General features: G+C 33.4%; 1 protein-coding gene across 1 annotated transcript in view; it reads right to left on the bottom strand.

Annotated features, from left to right (window-relative positions):
* The window catches only part of ULK4 (unc-51 like kinase 4), a 213,383-nt gene that overhangs the window by 134,994 nt on the left and 64,797 nt on the right, over positions 1 to 13,592 (bottom strand). The window contains exons 23-27 of the mRNA XM_083863372.1: positions 11,306 to 11,439; positions 8,354 to 8,475; positions 7,982 to 8,038; positions 4,941 to 4,992; positions 4,756 to 4,850 (exon numbers count right to left, since the gene is read on the bottom strand). Coding sequence (XP_083719498.1) covers positions 4,756 to 4,850; positions 4,941 to 4,992; positions 7,982 to 8,038; positions 8,354 to 8,475; positions 11,306 to 11,439 — 460 coding nt within the window. The remainder of the gene's footprint in view (positions 1 to 4,755; positions 4,851 to 4,940; positions 4,993 to 7,981; positions 8,039 to 8,353; positions 8,476 to 11,305; positions 11,440 to 13,592) is intronic.

Raw genomic sequence — 13,592 nt, 5'->3', positions numbered from 1 at the left:
TAATGGGTTGGGAAGAAGGATGACACTTCTCTAATTTTTATTTAAATTTCTTCAAAATCTCTTCTGAGGATTTGGCTTTTTCTTACTTCTGGGAAGAGACAGCACTGATTGACTGACTCAATATGTCAATTAGTAGAGAACTGGTTTCACAAAAAAGTCTCATGTCATCTGGATTAGCTTAATGGACAGAAAGCCACATGCAGTGTAGTATTTTAATCTACTTGAAAAAGGAATGTGATTGAGAAACCTCTGTACAGTATGTTCATATAGTCACATTCTACACTGACAAAATTAAGATGTCAGTGGTTAGATTAGAACAGACTGTGGATGAAGAACACCACTGATGCAGAATCAAGAAAAAAGCACTTGCAGAAGTTTCTAACCCTTGTGTTGTCATTTTTACTGAAACTAATAACTCTTATATTGTCAAACAGTAGGTCTTCCCTGTCATACGACCTTTCCCTTGACTTCCCATCAAGTAACTCATCATGTTCTAGGTGTTTTCATTTTAGTCTGATTTTTAAGAGTAAGTTTTAAAACCTTGAGGGAGAGAATCATTGCTGACAACCTTTGCCTTAACCAGAGAACAACTTTAAGGTTTTGGTTAAAAAATTATATGTGGAGTGCACAGATGATTTTTGGGAGCTAGTTGGAGTATAGAAAGGACTCCCACTGGAACCATCTGCTATCGCGTTCTAAGTGCTCTGAATTTGCATGTCCTTTTTTCAGGCAAATATAGTTAACACAAAAAAGAAAAACACAAATTATACAGTCAGCATGAATTCTTCCAGTTAATTATATCTAAATCTTTACCAAAATTGTAAAATCGATACTATTATAACGCTTAGTATATGAATTTAGTAAGTACATTTACATTTTAGGTAGGTGGAAGAAACAAGTAGTTGGACTTGTGCAAGTTTGAGAAACTGGGGTTAATATTTCACTCCAGTCTATACAGACACCTCTTAACGACCTTCGACATCTTATTTTCATACCTGAAAAGTTAGTTTTGCAAAAATTTGCCAAGTCACACTTACTGTTATTCTTTACTTTATTCTTTTTTCTACTTCTTTACTTATATCTTGTGAAAATGCACACGACTGCACACAAAATGAAATTACTGCTCACTGATGGCTTTCATTTAAGCACTTCCAATTAATTTCCATTGACTTTATCACACTTTGCAAAATCTAATACAGTCAGTCTCCACAGAAATTAATCTCCTCAATAATTGACTTCAGGTTGTTGGTAATCAGAAATTTAACCACAAAACCCCACAATTTATTTTCTTTGTTAGAAGTTTGAATACAAAAGTAAATCAAACATTAACTAAAACCCAGAATGTGGGGGTGCTGGAATGGTATCATAAGTTTCTTGTAGGTTTTATGTGATTTGGACTTTAACCCTAGCCAGGTAAAGTCCCTGTCTTGGATTGTGCTTATCAGAGGTTGATAAGAGTTGCCAAGACAACTCTAATCCTCTGCCCTGGGTTTCGATCATCCTATTGTATTTTCCCCCATCCCATTGTATTTCTCCCCCACATGTCCATCATACCCCCAGACCCCAAAACCTTCAGGAGAGGTGTCTGATAGGGATTGGTGGGTCTCACAAGACCACATCCCAAATTCACCTGATTTGTTAATGTTGTGTATTGCATTTTGACCTTACCCACCTGGCTTTGTGTGATTGGTCTTGTAACTTGTGTCCACCCCTGAGATTTTGGGGGAACAAAAACCCCCTGTAACCGAGGCTGGGGGTCACTCCCCAGAGGCACAGGCCTGGAACCAGGGGCTGCCCCTGAGTTACCCGAATAAAACCTTTTCTCCCTGAGCCTGGAGTGTCCCCTCTTTCGAACCACGGCCGAGACAGCTAAGGCAAAAGCGCTGCGGAGCCAAAAACCCACGCAAAGGTACTGTTGGGCGTATCACAGCTAGCAGGGTGGCCCAGCTGACGCTGAGCTGACCTGAGAGACAGATACGCGAAGCAACACCAGAACAAGTAATTCTTCTCAAAGTGGGAAAGAAACTGAAATGTTGCTCTTAAATTCCTATTAATTTAAACAATTTTTATTTTAGTTAAACTAAAAACAACTCAAATTAAAAACTTCCTGGTTCTGCTTGCTTGATACAGCCCTACTTTTTATTACATTAATTAAACTTTTTTAGAAATGCATTTAATTTCTGATTAGAGACTTTGAAGTGATGTCACAATAAAAGTAGAAAAAATAATTGCATCCTCTCAAGAAGATTTTGGCTTTCACCTAGCCCACTCCCTAAAAATCCTGCTTGTAAACAACTTGGTCTAAATGAGCAATCCAGGCTCATCCTTCTGAGCTCAGCCTAGGATTTCAACTTCTCTCCAGTAAAAGAGAGTCCTATTAACCACTGTTATACTTAAATATTGATCTGGAAGCTTGAACATGTCTTGCTTCAACATTTTAAAAAAGCACGAAGTTCTGTTGTGTGCTGGAATTTATATTCATAGATTCCAGTCATGCTCAGCCAGCAGCAATTAGAAGATATCCCTCGAGCAACAGAAATTCCAAAAATAGTCTGTATGCATCATAGAAGATGAAGTACCACTTTCGTCTAAAGTAATGTATGCTGTACATTCAAGTATAATTAGCACACTAGACTTCGTAAATAGTATTAAACTAATTACTGTTTGCACCACTAGAGGCAGATGTGGTTAGAGATTATTAATTACAATGGACAATTTCTTGAATTTAACATACAAAATGCAAGGCAATTTCTCCACTTTATGTCTGAATGACTATTTGCTGAGTGTCAGGAGGGCTCTTTTAAATTAGCAAGAACTGTTATTTATGAAAATCAGTGAGTGAAGCAATAGATTTTCTAAAAAAAAAAAAAAAAAAAAACCAAAAAAAACCCCCACAAACAAACAAACAAAAAAACCCACCCAACATCCAGCCACAGCCACACCACAACAAAAAGCTGTTCATTGACAAGGATATAATTTTATACCTAAACCAGGGAAACTACAAAAGTGGTATGCATAAGAATTACTGGACAAGCACTGGTCAGGGAGGAAGTTTTATCTCTATCTAGATAACTGATATGTTGAGATGGATTTTAAATAAACATCTAAAACTTTCAACACATGAAATGAAGTAAACTGCTCCCCAGAAACATAGATACTTTAAAACTCTCCTGTGGTGACCCGCGGGTTACTTAACAGAGACTAGGACAGCCACTCCCTGGCTTCAGGAAAACGTTTTCCTAAACGTGGAGATGGGTGCAGGGGAACAAAAGTTATAAAGAGGAATTGTCTCTTCCAGAGAAAATCCCCAGACCATTAAAGTTGAAACAGGTAGAGGAATTTCATTTAATGTGCTGGCACACAGTATCACAATTTCAGTCAGTGCTGACAGACTCCCATAAAAAAATGGTAGAAATATCTGTCAATGTAGGACACACTGATAACTCACAAAAGTAAAGCAATTGTTTTTAAAAATTGAGGTGATTCTAGAAGGACACAGATATAGTGAGAAGCAAGCTGACAGGCATGTTGGGAGATATCAATAGGCATTCATACTTCACCTACACTTAACATTTAATTTCTAGGACATTGTTGCCCTCTTAAAGTAAATTGAACAGTTCTGTACTGTTTCCCCTCTGACTACTAATTGGTTAGATTTTTTTGCATAAGGACCATGTTCTTCAATATCACTCTTGTGAGCATTTATGAAAAAATCCTATTAAACTTATTTAAATTCCAATTCACATTTTGGATTCATTTTACTATTTTCACTTATTTAGACTTTATAATCTAAATACTCAACTAACACACACATCAAATAGGATTCAACTTCTAAAAACATTTGATTTCTCAGATCACCCATTCTTATCTAGCACAATCCTTAACATTCCTCACTCTTATTTATTTGCTGATGTCTTTCTTTATAGAAATGCTATATTGAGTGCGTGCCCTTAACTAAATTCCAATACAAACACCTAGGATTCAATTTGAATCAAACGGTCATCTCAGTATGGTGGATTGTATTTTGGTGAAAGTTCAAGCACAAAAATGCATTGGTGCTGGTTATGATGATTTGTCAAATACTAATTCAACCATTCAGACCCGATTTGCAACATTTCGCAATGTAATTGTTCTGCCTTCAACTAGATTAGCTCACAGTAGAATGTTTTAACCAAGAACTTCAAAGAAAACAAATCTCAGTGATGTAAAAAGCTTAGAGTATGTTTGGTAATTCTAATGAAATTTTTAAATAAGAAATCTGTCAGACTTAAAAAAGCAAGTAAGCAAACAACAACAGAAAAACCCCAACATCATAACTGCTACTGATGATCTCATCAGTAGATATGATATCTACTACCCCTCTCACATGATAGAATGGGATCAATCCTCAGAGGTGGTGCTTCCAAGCCTTGTTGTTGTTAAAAGCATATGCTTATGTAAAAAGCAAAAATAGTGGTGATAATATCACTAATATATAGCAACATACTTGCATTGAAGCTGAAGAAACACAGAATCAAGACCACTATTTCTAGACTCTTAAGTCCTTCTCCATTTTCCCTCTAATTTCTCAACTAAATACAGTAAACTGAATGCCTTTCTGCTTCTTTTTTCTATAAAAAAAAAATATTTTTCCTGTCAATTAGAACCACAATACATGTTAAATCATATTTTAAATCCCTCCTAAATTTTCAAAACTATTGATAAATGGAATTAGGTCTATTAGTCTACAACTATTTAAATTGCTGTCACACTTACAGTCAAGCGATGGGTCATCAGCAAGCTGGGATGTTCTGTTACTGCTTCAAAGGTCAATAAAGTAGTCTTAATCAATTCTTCTGATGCAGCTTGTCCTGTTGGTAAAAGTAATCATATTCCTTCATAAAATTCAATAGTTAGAATATCAGTATCTAAAAGTACTGCAATATCATAGGTTACCCCACCTATTGCTCTATCCAACTTTGTTTCTCCTGAATCTATTGATCTGATGAACTCCTACAAAAGAAGCAGCATTTATGTTAAAACACTTTAGTAAAAAAATTAAAAAGCATAATCACTGAACAATTGCAACAAAAATTATTTGAAAAAAACTGTGTAAATACAAAATATTATTGCACCTACATTAGGATAAACTTTCATAATAATTAACTAAAACTGAAAGTACCAATGATCTAGCTGTTATAATTTTGCAAATCTGTAATACTGTTGGAACCTTAAATGTGGAGCACAGTAAGGATTATTGCTCTGACTAATATCAGAAATTATAACATTCCTAGTTAAATAGATAGTAATTAAATGTCTTCACTGTTAAGAGAAAACTGTAATTTCTTAGAAGACTTTGAACTACCTTGGATGTGGCTATGTCAAAATAACTCACTAAAATGACCAGATTTTGTTATTTGTACCATCTTTTTGATCTCCATGCATACTATACATGCTATGGATGCAGTTACACTTAGGACAACATGCAAAAAGGGATATATAAATTTCTATTTAAAATCACCTAAATTAATCATCATATTAAAGAACAATAAAATTAATAATCTGGATTAAGTTAATATTGTATAATTAGACTCACTGTTCTTTTGCTTTCATTTCTATGCATAGCTGTTTATTTCATCAGTATGTAAATGATGTTATTAAGACTTGCTAAGGAAGGAAAATTCTCAGCAGAATGTGTACTATGCTCTTTTTTACTAATGTACTATTTAGGAAAATGGCATTGTTTTATATTTCACTACCAATTAAATTTTCCTTATTATATTTTACATTGGAAGAAGTTTCTACATGGGTTATCTTTTTCACAATATACAAGAAACATCTGAAGGATTCTTCTCTAATTAAAAATAGAGTTAGAAACCAATTATATATTTCATTATTTAAAAGCACCTCAGAAGGAATCATAAAAAACAAGTGCTTCTATTAAAAAAAAGTTATCTTACTGATCATTTGAAGAAAATTACTAGGTATTATCTAATTAGCTTGATTTGGAAGACAGCAAATTATTTTGTTTGCTCATTTTTAGACAGTTTCACACAACCATAGTCTCAAGACCAATTTGGAAACATCAAAACAGTGCAAAATTGTTCTGGCTACTAATGCTTATTAATTTTATATTAGAAACACAGTGAAAAGATGTGTGATTTAAAGAAATGCAACTATCTGGGGTTTCTCAAGCAATGGAGAGAAATGGTGTACGTGTATTTCACTACAGGTGAGTCTGTGCCATGTGCCTGCTATTAGCTGTGCCTTTGGGGCACGGTGTGTCCTCCATGTATTTTTGTTCACAGCAGAAAACATAAAAGGACTGTCCCGACTCCCTCTCAATTTCTTTGCTCAACACTACTGAAAATTACAGTGATGATGGAAGTAACTTCAAAGCAGCAAGAAAAAAAAAAATCTCAATGAACAACCGTTACAGAAAAATAGCTCTTCTTTTCCGTCCAGATCTCAAGCACACATCTTTCCACTCCGCATAATTTCTTATTGTTAAGAAAAGACTATTGAATAAATCAGGGCAAAAAAAAGAACAAAACAAACAAAAAGACTACCTGACTAAAGTCTTAGGGGCCACAGTTACTGCACAGTATTTTTATAAAGTACAAGGTGATGATCAAATGTCCCTTTTTTGATGTCAGTGGGAATGTTGCTAAATACAAATTTCCAGAGTAGATTGTTGCCTGATAGAATGGATAGTTGCTCTTCCAGATGTAATTATATTAGTCATATCATAACACAGTTACATAAAATGGATAAAAATTTCATATCAATTTTCAGATATACTACAGTCCCTCCTTTTTTCATGTGTAAATTTAAATGGTGTATGTAAGTTCCTGAATTGCCTTTTTCAATGGAGACAGGACAAAAAACAGGAAACATTGAGTAATGAGCTCCTCCTTGATTTGAGAGGAAAGCTGTGCTAGTATAACTACCCTGACGTCCTCAGTCAGTAGTTCAAACAAGCTGGACTAACATCAAAAGAAAACTTTCACTGTACCTGGTCTGCTGTACCTATATTGTTGACAGAGGAATTTCACCTTCTAGAAGGTTGATTGAAAACTACTAATAAATCTACTGCCTAGTTACAAATGCTTCAAAGGGAGAAGTGGCTTTGTAATTCAACATCTACCATTTCAATTTTTTTTTCATCATTCTAATGCCAGTTTTTACACAAATATTTTAGTAGAGCTAAATTAAACCACATTTTCTTGGAATAAAGAGTCAAAGGAGAAAGAGAAGAAAATCTGAAAACATAACTTGAATCTAATTGTTTGTAGGAAACCATTTCTTCATGCTATTTGGAGATAAATACCTAGTTGTCATTTATGAACTCATGCACTTAAAAGTATTAGCTTAACTCTGATATGCAATTTAGAATATTCTTTTTTTCGCATTTATCATAAACAATTGTTATCATATGAGGAAATTATGTTAGAACTGTACTACTTCATTTCTCCTGTACTATCCAACAGTACAGCTAAAAATTAATTTTCTATGGGTAATATCAGAAGTAGGTTGTAAAAGTCAACATGAGTTCAGAATCTTATTGCCATAGATTTCCATCAACTAAACGTAGTTTAGAAGTACTTGCAAGAAAAAGGTGACAAGAAAAAACAATACATTAAATACAGATTAATTATAATTTCTTGTTCATTTCTGCCCATAAAATACTAATATGAAATTCCAGAGAGACTATTCTATGTAATTTAGAGCTAAACTTTTCTATTCAGAAAGAAAGTCCACAGGAAACTCTCAGTTTATCAAATATGTACAGAGTTTCCCTTTGAATAAATAGATTACTACAGAAAATATTTTCTGATTATATATAAAGTTTTGAATACAACCAAAGCTTAAAATATACATTCAGAATAAACTTCTTTTTCCAATTTAGAAATTTATTGTCATTTTATTTCATTAAATAATTTCCAAAATTTTATGCCTAGGTATATCTTGTAAAAATATTTATCTTCTACTTTATACTCACAAGTAAGATTCCATAGTTGAAAAGAAACTCCTTTGTGACTATCTGGGGACGAAATACCTATTTGAAATTAGCCAAAATTGAAAAAAAATTACATTAAATGCATATCTTATGACCAGAAAAAGTGAAACAATTATTTCACTAGTTAAAAAAAAAAAGAGGACAAAATATGCATTTGCTTCTGTCATTAAAGTTCTTATATAACACACATTTATTAAATGCTGCTTCATAGCTGGAATACTCATCAACATATCAATGCCTTAACAAAATCCTCTATTTTATTCATTCTGATGGCGATTGACAGAAATTAGATTTTGAGAAACTGCTAGAGTTTGTGCTCTGTGTAACAAATTTTGGGGGAAGAAAATAATCTACCTGGGATGTCACAAGATGAAGCACTACAGGCATCATAGGAAGGCACATCTTCAGCTGTTTGGCCTGAACTGTTGATGGGTGTTTACGTCCAGAGACATTAGTTAGGGCACTGAGAATGTCACCTACAGAAAATAGCATTTCAGTCTGATCCAACATAAAAACATCACTTAACAAGAACAAATGGCATATAAAACATCTCTGTTCACTCCTGTCTTCTTTGTCTGACAGAAGTAGTATTCATGATGAATCCAGCACTTCCTTTCCTAGCTCAGTCTTCAACCAGGTCAATTCCCTGCTCTTGCTATAGGGACAGGCAAAGGTGACCTCTGGCAAAACAGTCAGGATAGAAGTCTAAGGTGAGTGTTGAAGTAAAGATGAAATTACCCCTCTTGGCAAAGTGAACTTAGACTGGCTTAATTATGTGGATTCAGTTCTATTTCCAGTGAAGTAAAAAGTGAAATTCTCATGACTGTCAGCTAACCAAGAACAAAATGAACCAAGATTAGTGGGTGACACAATGCTGAAGCAGTATGTTTCCTCTGTAGCAAGTTCAACAGGAAAAAAAACCCCAAAGATCCCCTCCAAAAAAAGAGATCATTCCACCAACCATGCACACACATATTCTCATGCACCTATTTAACTGTCACACAAATGACCTAAAGCTACAGGAATTCTCATAAAAGAGAAAGCAACAGATCAATGAGAGAACTTAGTCGCCTCCATGACAAACATCAGACACAATAAGAAGCTAACAAAATTTTAATTGCAATAATGAAAATTATACTTTAGACTCAGAAGATTCATATAAAAATCAAGGAACATTATGCTAAATTTGTGGTACACTTCCTATTGTCAACAAAAAGCAAGACCTCTTCTGCATGGGATAAAGAACAGAAGCCGCATGAGAAAAGTTAGCGCATGAAAAAAATGAAAATTCTGTCCCTATAACCTCAAAATACTAGAAGCCAAATGCTGTCTTGAAAAAGCATCTGTTATATTTTTCCCCCCTAAAAAGCTGCTCAAAACTGTAAAAGGTAATTCACATATATGTTAAGAAAGTAAAGAATGGGACTCCATATTTTATATGATTTTTCAGTCCAGAAAAGGCCTTTCTTTTCAGAGTAAGTCAGAGTTTAATCATGTTGAATAATACCAATGCTTTTCTTCTGTTCCCATGGAGTTCAGTTTTCAATACAAGTAGAAATGACAGAGCCTGGCACTAAAGTCGGCCTTAAAGATTTGACTCATTCACTGCTAAAGAAAAGAAAGTGTTGTTTAAAACTCTTCAAATACATAAAACACAACACTTTTTTAATCAATACATTTTTGTTTTGAATTACACACAATACTATAATTCAACAAGACCTCTCTGTGGTTAGTAACTGATTTACCAAATAATCTCTATATTTTAAAGAACATATAACCATCACATTTGGCAATTTTGCATTTGATAAGTAGATAGATATGGCTGCCTTTAATTTTAGTATGATCTAAACAATTTATATTTACTTCCTAAAAATAGCTGAAATATTTTAAGTGCAGAAATAAAATTACTTAATTTAATAAAATAATTTAATATTAAAGAATTTGATAAAATTCTTATCTACAACAGCCAAAAACTTTTAAATTAACCAAAACCACAGAAGATTAACAATGTATTTCTTCTGTTCAAACGTATCTTTAATGTCAATTTCTACAACCTGTTAATCTATTTGGTTTATAGCTACACCTGGTGGAAGAAGATGGGATCTGTAAGGAGCTTACATGAATGCATATTTAAAAAGCCAGCCAGGATTAATTCTAAATCAACATTTAAACTGCTTTTCACTGTTTCAATTTTCCAATCTGATTATTATTCTTAGGTGCCCATAGCTTTTACAACCTCAAGCAGTACATGCTCCTTCATCATACAGCAGTAAAAAGACTTCTGACAAATATGGACAAAACAGAGAGAAAACTTTAGATTACAGAAAACAATCAACACAAAGATCCAGCCTGGAAAAGATAACAAAGTGTAGAAATTATGCTTGATAACAGTTCTCAAAAATGCATTGAAATTGTAAATCAGTAGTAATTACATGTCTAAGCAATTGATGTACTATGTATTATGATAGGAACTATGTATTTGAAACTTCAAAATTCTGAGGAAATATCAGAGCCTACTATATCAGTTGCATATAGTATATATAAACAGTAGGAGGTGAAATTGTGCTTCAAACAATTATAGTCTGACACTTCCATCCTGATATATGTAAACCTGATATTTAGTTAGAAAAAAAGGATCAGGTGTTTGCAGCAAGACAAAAATTTGCATTAGCAGAGGAAGTTTCTTTAAAATTAGCTGCGTGACATTTAGGTCTACTAACCTTTGCAGTACTACCATTACATTTTCAATATCCTAGTGATAATGTAGAGAAGATGAAAAATACATCAGGCTTCATCTCATCAGAAAATAATTTTATGAAAATAAACCTCATGTGCATGAGCAAATCAGTTTCAGGCATCTAAAACAACTGAAGTATCTAAGCTGAAATTTTCTAGAAAAATTTCCTGTAGCAAACACCTAATATATAAATTTCAACGTAAGCAATTAACATGTACTCAGAGATATGCCCTGTTGCATCTCTCCCAGGCCTCTGCTTTATGGGGCAAATTTGCTCTTAAATTGTACAATGTTTATAGATTTTACAATATCTTTAGAACATTGATAAAATTTCTTGCACCTCTGGGCTTCATTCCTGACTGAGCTGGTGAGGCTTATCATTCCACAAACACAAAACATTAATATAGGAAATCATGCATTCCAATGCAAAATATCTGACCGTGACATATCTAAAGAATTTCAGGAAGCTGATATCATGCAAATTTATGTAATCAGAAAATAGAGGAGATATCTGTTTCTTGACAGAGAACTCAAAGGTAATATCTGTTTGGTTAACAAACTGAATTTACCTAGAATTCCTGGCAGCTCTCTCACAATGTGATAGATGAGAAGATCCAGGCATTTTGACAGGTATTCACTGCCACCTTGCTGCTCTTTTCCTGGCATGGTCTTTCTGCTGTCTCTTTCAATATACATCATGAGTCTACATATAAACAAGTGCAAAACATTAACTCTCATATTGAAGAAAATAACACTATATCTCAAAAAAACTATTGAACCAGACATTTATGGTATCTGTGGTTACAATGAAGACAATACATTAGTGTTGACTCTGCCATTTTGTTGAAATTTTAGACTTTTGTTTTAATCAACTCTAAAACCAACACAAATTACTGAGTCAAGGAAAGAAACTCTTAACTTACTTTAAGTAAGCACAACTCTATAATTTAAATGAATACGTAATGTTAACATAAGGAGTGAATCTTTCTGCAAACTTAGTCAGAGACTAATTTTACAATCCACTTTATTTTGCAATATGTAATCAATATGTGCAATATAAGTGAAAGACTAAAGACACTCGTTTTCTACACATAAGAATTCCAAAAGCAAGGATAATTAAGTCAATTTAATAAGAGATCGATCTTTCAGTCCAGAAAAATAATAGTACATAGACCACACTGCAGCCTATTAAAATGTTAGCACTAGTTGGAATGGCCATACTGAAAGAGATAAAAGCCCAAATTGTCTTATATCCTTTCTTTAGAAATCTGCTGTTCACAATTTCTAAATACAAATCCAACACTTGCATTCCAACTGGCAAGTGCTCTGTGGCTGTGCCATTCTGCAGAATGACATTTCTCACAGTGAAATGGTAACTGATTTATTAGCCACTGGCTAACTTACAAGAGATTGCTTTAATAATACACCTGTAACAGAATGCTTCAGGCAAAATTTTAAAATGCTTATTTGAATAGACAGAAGGGCCAGACTTCCCTTTAGGGCCATACTATTGACATCTTTGTTTCACATTCGAACTCCCTCAGGGTCCTGTGCAAAGAACCATCAATCACTGGTGAGGGAAAACCATGATCTGATTTTAGGTATGTACTTCAGTACTATCTTTTTGAATACCCTTCTGATAATCAATGCTCTTTTACAGAACTATATAAATTACTTATTTACACTGCCTCAAGTGTTCATAACAGTACTACCAGGAAATACATCTTTCCATCAAAAAGATTTACTCAAATAAGTAAAAACTACCAGACAATACATTTTACAGGATTATGTCTCTAAACAATACATGATTTTGATTGAATACTACATTGTTATCCTTCCTAACCTATTCTACAGAGACAAAGAGAGAGAGAGAGAAATTAAAAGACCCATTGAATAACTATTTTTCACTTGTGCAATAGCTGGCCCAGATGCAACACATTCAGGTGCATTTCTTAGAGATCACAATGATATATTTTATTCTTGTAATGTCTGGAAACTGCATTAAATTACAGGAATTTTGATTTGTCTGTTAGAAAAGAACTGAAAAATCTGACATTGTGCTACAAATAGAATTTTACTTTTAAAAGCTTTACACTTTTTTATATGAAAGTTTGAATGTTTTAAATAAAACGGCCTCCTAGCCTTTCCAAACAACCAAGTAATTTTTATTCAAAAAATGTTTAGCTTTAAAAAAGTGATGGAATATCAGACCTTGAATTTTTTTTTTTTTAAGAAAACACTTCCATGAATTAACAATCATCTGATTCTTATGCAAATACACTTAGATCTGTGTGAGTTTTACTTAAAAGGGGCCAAACAGACATCAACATGAGTGGTTTTATTTCTTTGGGAGAAGAAGGCTCTTTTCTTATACAAAAGCAAGTTCCATTACTTAATCACATTTGATAAGGATACAAAGTAGGTTTTATTTATTCTGAGAGAGGAAAGATATGAGATCTCTCCTTTACATTGTTCTTCCATCCACAAAATTGTCTTTTGCATAAAGATTTTCTAAAAATATGCACAATTATTTTTTCCCTGATAGTTCACTTCAACTAAATATTGTCTCAAGAAAACTGTACAGATACAAATTGTGTTGGCACCAAAGCATTAGAATCTCACTTTTCCTTTGACAAATTTCTAGTAATATGTAGAACAATTCATCAGTTACTTTTATTCCCTGATGAATCTCAGTGTTCTCTCTAGTGGGCAAAACCAGGCTTATAGAAATATATTTATTCAATTCATTTAGTGCACGTTTGTCTTGCACTCAACAATACATGAAAAAATATGTAGATTTTAGTATAAATAAGCTAAATATGATGAGGAGTAAATCACTGTCTATGAAGCAAAGGT

Source organism: Zosterops lateralis (assembly GCF_965231275.1).
Source record: "Zosterops lateralis genome assembly, chromosome: 1".
Taxonomy (NCBI): Eukaryota; Metazoa; Chordata; class Aves; order Passeriformes; family Zosteropidae; genus Zosterops; species Zosterops lateralis.
Note: the sequence above shows the minus strand (reverse complement) of the source record. Positions and strands in the feature narration are given on the sequence as shown.